The following is a 7,647-nucleotide window of genomic DNA, read 5'->3' as shown; positions in this document are numbered from 1 at the left end:
ACTATATACCCGCTGAATGTGAATAGATGAAGCAAGCGTTCTACCACTGCCACAGACTGGCTGTGTGACTTTAGGTCAGTTTCTTGCTCTCTGTGCCTCAGTATCCCTATTTGTAAAACCAGAAGTTGGGCTGGATAGTCACAGATATCCCTTCCAGTTCTTTTTTTTACAAATATATTTTTATTGATTTCAGAGAGGAAGGGGGAGATAGTGAGAGAGAGAGACTGAAACATCAATGAGGAGAGAGAATCACTGATCGGCTGTCTCCTGCACGCCCCCCACCGGAGATCGAGCCCACCACACGGGCATGTGCCCTTGACCAGAAGCAAACCTGGGACCCTTCAGTCCCCAGGCCGACACTCTAACCACTGAGCCAAGCCAGCTAGGGCCCTTCCAGTTCTTGACCCAGATCTCTGCTGCCCTAGTAGCACCTCCCTCCCCAAATCGCAAATGGAAGGAATGCAACATGTCACACGGGAGGATGCAGAAGTGGCCTTTATTGCTGGGGGGAGGGGGCGGGTGATGAGCATAGACTGCTGTCTCAACTGTGAAGGCAAGGAGTGGCTGAGAGGGTTTCTTCTGGTCTCAGGCTTTCAGTCCAGTTGGATGGTGGCAGTATCTTCCCAGGGGGAGATCCTGCAAGGAAACATGGTCAAGCAACTGGAAATTCATCTGGAATGAGAACACAGGAATTAATTAGGCCATTGACAGCAAAAGGACCCTTGCTGGCACCTGCTCTTCACCACACACTACTGCCCACGCTCTTTCCCACAATACCTTGCAGGGCCTAAAGCCTTGGAGAGGGGACTTGCACCTGTGCTTTGGGGTCTTTCTCTGGCCTCCTTACCCCTCACTCTGCCCTCCTCTCACCTTAGGAACAGTGGCAGATGTAAAGAGACTGACCAGAGCCCAGGACTAGAGTCAGGGTTCAGGGCTCTGTAAATAATCAAGATCATGGATCAGTCTGAGGTCAGGGTCAGGGCTCAATCTGTGACTAATTTCAGGGCTTAATAACTGGGGCCAAAGCTCAGCCTGTGACTAGGATCCAGGCTCAGTCGAGGTATGTGAGTAAGGACTGGGATTTAGAGTATGACCAGCATCATGGCGCAGCTTGGGACTAGGGTCAAGGCTCAGTCTAAGACCAAGATCAGCAAGATTAGGACTCAGGCTGCTGCAAGAGAAACAAGGGAACCCAATCCTTGCTTTGGCTTCACCATTGTCCCCTAAGGAGGAGCCTCATCCTCCCTTAGCATGGGCCACAGAGCCTGACCGCTCACCAGTTGGGGGCATCACAGCAGTCCTCCTCATCCGCCCTCTTCACGCTTTGACTGGCACGTCGGCTACCTGCAGACCATTTTCTGGAGGAACAAAATCAATAGGAAGCTTCATTCTCCACCAAATAGACAACAGACCCCAATGGCTATCACTCTTCAGTGGGTCAGCCTGACAGCGATGGGACCTCAGGCATGCCACTCCACCTCTCTGAGCCTCAGTTTATTCATCAGTAAAATGGGTACAATGATGGTACCACTCCCACAGGGCTGTTGTGAGGATCCAATGAGCTGGTGCATGCAGAGCACAGAGGGATTGCCCAAAGAACTGGACCTGTGGCTATTTCATGGAAAGGCCACCTCCAGGACCCGGACACATTCACTTGATCCATTTCTACTGCTCCAGTCTCCCCAGCAACCCCAGACATGCCTGGAGATCCAAAAGCTAAAGAAAGCCCCCAGTGGCTGGTGGAGAAACCCCCGCTCCTCATAAGAAGGAAAAGAGAAGGGAACGTGTTGATTAGCAGTGTCTGCTGAACATTGGGCTCTTTGTGCTTTTTCTTTTAATCCACTCACCAACCCCACAATGTTTACAATGGTGTTTTCCCAGGAGAAACGGAGGCTGAGAGAGGCAGAGCCCCTTGACCAAGGCCCCACAGTTGCTAAGTAGCAGAGCCAGGATTTGAACTCAGATCTGGCCCATGCTCTTCCTCACAACATTCTGCCAGGCAGCATCTGTGGGGTTTCCAAGGGATGATAGTAGAGAGACCCCAGAGGCCCACAGAACCCCTTCCATTCTGCAAGGATCCCTCCAGCCACACTCTCCCAACTGACTTAGGAGTGGGTCCTGCTGCTTCTCCAGGGGCCCCTGACCAGACCTGCCTGTGGGGCGGGCTCAGAGCTGCATGCCTGCCCTGGGAAGGCTGCACAGGGAACGCCTCTGCTTTCCCAGGGTCTGACTTACTGATGATATTTTCAGCAATCTGCGGACCCAGGGTGGAGACGAAGATTCGCATCAGTGGGCACATCTGAGGGAGAGAGAGGGAGGGAGAAGAGGTGGGGAAGGAGAAAAAAGGACGGATTCATTATCAGCTGGGCACACTCTGCAGGCCACCCACGGAGAGGCTCATGAGATGGGATCTTAGAACCTTAGGATTCTCCGGCACCGGAAAGCTAGAAATCCAACATCAGAGCACCTTCGGATGCTAGATCCCACCACCTGCCACCTTCAATCCCAGAGCCTTAAGAATCTAGCGTGTTCACACCCCAGACTCCTACATTCTTAGGAACCTTGAAGTTTGGAACCCTGGAATTTTATTTATTTTTTTTTTTTAAATATATTTTATTGATTTTTTACAGAGAGGAAAGGAGAGAGATAGAGAGTTAGAAACATCGATGAGAGAGAAACATCGATCAGCTGCCTCCTGCACACCTCCTACTGGGGATGTGCCCGCAACCCAGGTACATGCCCTTGACCGGAATCGAACCTGGGACCTTTCAGTCCGCAAGCCGATGCTCTATCCACTTAGCCAAACCGGTTTCGGCAAAGGAACCCTGGAATTTTAGAGTGCGATGGGGCCCTTGGGACCCTACAGCCGTGTCTCTCATGACTGTGTGTGCCGCTCCCTGGGGATCTGTATAAATGAAAATTCCGATTCTGCAGGCCTGGGGTGGGCCCGAGAGTCTGCACTTCTAGCCAGGCCTGTGCTGAGCTGGAGGACCGCGCAGCGAGTGGCGAGGCTCCAGCCCCGGGATGTGCCCTTCGTCGACCAAGATTCCTACGCCCTTTCTAGGATGACTGATTCAGAGTCCTGGAACTTTGGGCACATGCTACATACAGTTTTGTATGATTCACAGGAATCCTGCACATGGTACATATGGTTTTGAATGATGTGCAAATAAAATGCCTATTTTATTATAGGTCTGTGTTCATTTTTTTAATTAATTATAAGTGATATTAATTTCTATGAATGGCAGGGATATGAAGTTTTCCTTTAAAAATAAGTGTATTTAAGTAAATTTAAGTAAGTAAAGTTGTGTCGATTAAAGGAACACATTAGCTACAAACACATTATTCGTACATGGATATGACAAATAGTTAAGTTTGGGACACAGTGATTTCAGCTGATGTCAGGCCTCTGCTCCCCCTCCCACACCCCCAAGCCGAGTAAAGAGGGGCAGGTTCCACCTGGCAGCCCAAGGAGAAGCTTGCACCTCAGAAGGAGGGGGGCCCAGAGAGCACAGCCAGGCCTGTAAATGTGCACTGCCCCCCACCAGGCCTGGCTCTGGGCCCCCAGGAGTGGATGACTCACGTATCTCTGCACCAGGAAGGACACAGTGTCGCTCAGGAAGCTGCTCACGGTGCCTGTGAGCTTGTTGACCACTGCACTGTGTCTGAAAGAGAGAGAAGTAATAAATCATGCTCGAGTGGGCAGAGCTGCCAAGCAGCGGGCAGTGGGGAGAGGGTGTGAGATGGCAGAGCACCTTGAAGGCAGGGAAACAAACCCCACGGACACTAAGGTGCCTTTCTAAGCACAGACAGAGCCTCCCTCTATCCAGGGGAATCCTCACTTATAATCCCACTAGAGGCCTGGTGCACGAATTTGTGCATGGTGGGACTCCTCTGGGTGGCCTGCAGGGATTGGGCTGAAACCCACAGTCCAACGCTGCCGGCAGCTCCTACCTGCCACTCCCGCTCATCCTCGCCCCGCTGTGCCTGCCACAGTCTCCCACCCAATCAGTCCCTATTGGGAGAGGCTCCTGCAGCCGCAGCAGCGCTTGCCAGCCATGAGTCCTATGTCTGGTGCCTTCCCAAGGGGAGTGGCCTGCAGAATCTGGCTGAAACCGGCTCTCCGACATTCCCCGAGGAGTCCCAGATTGCAAGAGTGCACAGGCCAGGCCGAGGGACCCCACTGGTGCACGATTGGGTCCAGGGAGGGACGTGGGAGGTGGCCAGCTGGGGAGGGACCGCGGGAAGGCTCCAGAGCATGTTGGGCCTGTCTCGCTCTACCCTGATCGGCCAGACCCCAGCAGCAAGCTAACCTACTGGTCGGAGCTCCTGCCCCCTGGTGGTCAGTGCACGTCATAGCAAATGGTTCAGCAGCCATAGCATATCATTAGCATATTATGCTTTGATTGGTTGTTTGGTTGTTCTGTCATTTGGTCAATTTACATATTACTTTTTTTTTTTTTATATAGGATGTCTGACCAGCAACTCACCCCAATGCCTCATGAGAATCCCATCACAACCTCCTTAATTCAACAAATACTATAGCACAGCAACAATGTCCAAGGACCAAGCTAGGCTGGGACATAGGATGAGCAAAGCACAAACAGCTCTTAACCTGGTACCCAAACATTAAACAAGTCTTCCTAAGGCTGGCTCCTTCCCACATTCCCACCTCCTCAGGGCAGCCCCCTCTGACCACTCCCCTAAGGAAGGGCTTTGTATTATGGTTCCCTGATAAGTGTGCCTCTCTGCTCAGGGCTTATGCCATCTGACATCTTCCCTGAGAGCTCTTTATTAAGGGGCTGAATGCTCGCCTATCTGCCTTTCCCTCCGGACAAAAAGCACCACAACAGCAGGGTCCTTGCCTGTTCTCATCAATAAGTTCTCCAGAGCTCGGAACACTGCCTGTCTGGCACCTAGTAGGTGCTCAATACATTTGTAGCTGAAAGAATGAATGAAGTAAGCAAACAATTAAATGTATGATGACAACTTTTGATAAGTACTCTGAAGGGTGGGAGTAGGCACTTTGGAGAGGAGCAAACCTGTTTTAGACACTGAAGGATGAGAGTCTATTGAGGTGAGATTGCAGGGGCAGGGGGAGGAAGGGGAGGAGATAGCGAGGACAGCCCTGCACAGGTCTGGAGGTGGGAAGGAGGCACAGAGCAAAGTCCAGTGTGTTTGCCAGGAGAGAACAAGGAGAGAGTGAAGTGAGATGAGGATGGGGCAGGTCAGGCAGAGCCTAGATGGCCATGGGGAGGTGTGGGGATTCCATCCAAAACAGAAAGAAAAGCCCTGAGAGTGTTTGGAGCAGCAGAGTGGGAAGCCATTCTATAGATTTGGACACTGAGACCCAGAGGCAGGAGGAATTCCCTGGGGCTACATGCAAAGCAGTGTCCAGCAGGGCTCAGAGCTCTGAATTGCATCCCAGCTTTCCAACTAACATAAGACCTTGGAGCCTTTGTTTGGCTTTAGGGGGCTTTTAGGCAGCCTGTGCTCAGATCCCCTGGTGGAGGTCGGGTGGATTGACCCTCTTCCCTGCCGAAGCCAACCTGCTCCAGTCCTCAACTTCCCGAGCATTTCTCCTGTCCCAGCCACAGCCAGGGTCACCCATTCTCCCTCAACCCTCTTCCAGGGACCAAACCTGCTCTTTCAATCACACAGTTGAGGATGTAGATTATTCTGGATTAACAGGGATCAGTGATTTAAATGGATAGGATTAAGTTCTCAAGATCTCATTTCAGGAATTTTCCAGGGGGTGGAGAACAATTTGGAGACAATCTGAAATTAGAGCCCATGGTGAGCATTTCCTCCTCTTCCTCCTCCCAACCAGAGGCAAGGAGGTAAATACAACTGATGCTGATGATGATGACGATGATTGAGATAACAATGAAGGGGTAATTCTTCAAGAAGACATAGCAATCCTAAATAGGCATGCCCCTAACAACAGCGCTGCAAAAAGCAAGAAGCAAACTCTGCTAGAGCTGAAAGGTGAACTAAGCAAATTCATGATTCTCGTTGGAGAGGTCCACGCTCCTGCCTCAGTCATCATGGGGAGAACAAGGAGACACAAAATCAGCTTGGATGCTATTCTTACCGAGAGCTTAGTGTGTGCCAGGCTCTATGCTAAACACTTGCATTTTATCATTTGCTCAGCTCAGCAGCCTATAAGTAGGTATTACTGTCATCTTCAGTTTACATATATGAAAACCGAGGCTCAGAGAGGTTAAGTTGATGGCAAAGTTACAAGTTAGTGACAGAGCTGGTATTTGAACCGAGGCCTGTCTGACTGCAGAGCCTAAACCCTTTTCACCACATTGTGCCATCTCCCAGGGATAAGAAGAGGGCTGAAATGAGGGTCCTTCGCTCCTCTGAGAGCCCAGCTCTCTTGAGATGGATGGGACTTACTCGCCCAACAAGGTGAATGAGATGCTGTCTGGGTCGCTGGCGCATTCTGTCATGACCACTCTGGAGTCACCACTCTTGGGATCAGTTTCAATTTGGACAGTAGCCAAGAGGTCCAAGGAAACGTTCAGGTTGACTGTCTTCCTAACCAGAGGCCTGCAGACAATAAGATTCACAGTGAGAAGAGGTCTTGAAGACCTTTCACATCGCCCCCTCGGGTCCTCCAGCATGTGGACATTATTCAGGACATCTATGGAGAATGCCATCATTGTCCACATTCTTTATGGGATGTAACCTATTCGCGTTAGGGCTTCTTCTCCTGGTCTCCAAGGGTTGGTTCCTGTGAAAATTTTATGCAGCAGCACACTAATTATTAAAATAATAATAATAATAGGTAACATTTAGTGAGCACAAATTATGTTAGGCACTTTTAGAAGGTATTTTACCCGGATTAATCAGTCTAATTCTTACAGCAATACCATAAGGGAAACTACTATTATTGCTATTTCAGAATGAGGAAGCACTGATATAGAGAGGTTAATTAACTATCCTAAGATCTCATAGCGAATGCATGATGAATTGACAGTGTACTCAATTTATAAAGATTTACCCACATCTATTTCTTTTACAGTAATTAATATACTTTAAAGTTATATTCTTCTACCATGTGCTTTCATGTATTTGTGGACTGTAATGAAAAAAATAAACAAACAAAATAGAAACAGATTCATAGAACCGACTGGCTGTCAGAGGGAAGGGGGCTGGAGGGTGGGGTAAAATAGGTGAAGGGATTAAGCAAAAAAAACCCACCCAAAACTCATGGACACAGATAACAGTGTGGTGATTACCAGAGGGAAAGGGGGTCGGGGAGGCAGAAGAGCATAAAGGGGGGATAAATGGTGATGGAAGGAGACCAGACTTCGGACGGTGAGCGTACGGTGCAATGTGCAGATGCTGTGTTGTAGAACTGTGTACTTGAAACCTATATAATTTTATTGGCCAATGTAACCCCAATAAGTTCAATAAAAAATAAATTAAAAAATAAAATTTTATTTTGCACATATGCCCTTTATTATAAGCTATACACTATTATATGCATTTATCTGTAATGGTCATTGCTATTTAAAGAGAATCTTGAGAGACAAAATAATGGCAGAGAAAATTTTGCCAAAGAGTTGTTAATGTTTGACCTATTTATTTTTGAAAATTTTACTCTTAGATTAATGTTATAATTTTTTTCAGAAA

General features: G+C 48.9%; 1 protein-coding gene across 1 annotated transcript; it reads right to left on the bottom strand.

Moving 5' to 3' along the window:
* Positions 1–479: 479 nt before the first annotated feature.
* BPIFA2 (BPI fold containing family A member 2) lies at positions 480–6,552 on the bottom strand. Its single transcript, XM_059707575.1, has 5 exons — positions 6,406–6,552; positions 3,584–3,665; positions 2,236–2,299; positions 1,278–1,358; positions 480–672 (listed from the first exon to the last, which is right to left on the bottom strand). The coding sequence occupies exons 1-4, from the start codon at positions 6,456–6,458 to the stop codon at positions 1,318–1,320; spliced, it is 240 nt and encodes a 79-aa protein (XP_059563558.1). The 5' UTR covers positions 6,459–6,552; the 3' UTR covers positions 480–672; positions 1,278–1,317.
* Positions 6,553–7,647: the final 1,095 nt, after the last annotated feature.

This window comes from Myotis daubentonii, chromosome 8, assembly GCF_963259705.1.
Source record: "Myotis daubentonii chromosome 8, mMyoDau2.1, whole genome shotgun sequence".
NCBI lineage: Eukaryota > Metazoa > Chordata > Mammalia > Chiroptera > Vespertilionidae > Myotis > Myotis daubentonii.
The sequence above is the reverse complement of the archived record's forward strand: the minus strand, read 5'-3'. Positions and strand labels throughout refer to the sequence as shown.

Coding starts and splice junctions, on each gene's coding strand:
- BPIFA2 (XM_059707575.1), bottom strand. CDS start 6,458: ATGACAGAATGCGCCAGCGACCCAGACAGCATCTCATTCACCTTGTTG. Junction 3,666..6,405: donor TCATTCACCTTGTTGGGCGA/GTAAGTCCCATC, acceptor TCTCTCTTTCAG/ACACAGTGCAGTGGTCAACA. Junction 2,300..3,583: donor CCTTCCTGGTGCAGAGATAC/GTGAGTCATCCA, acceptor TCTCTCCCTCAG/ATGTGCCCACTGATGCGAAT.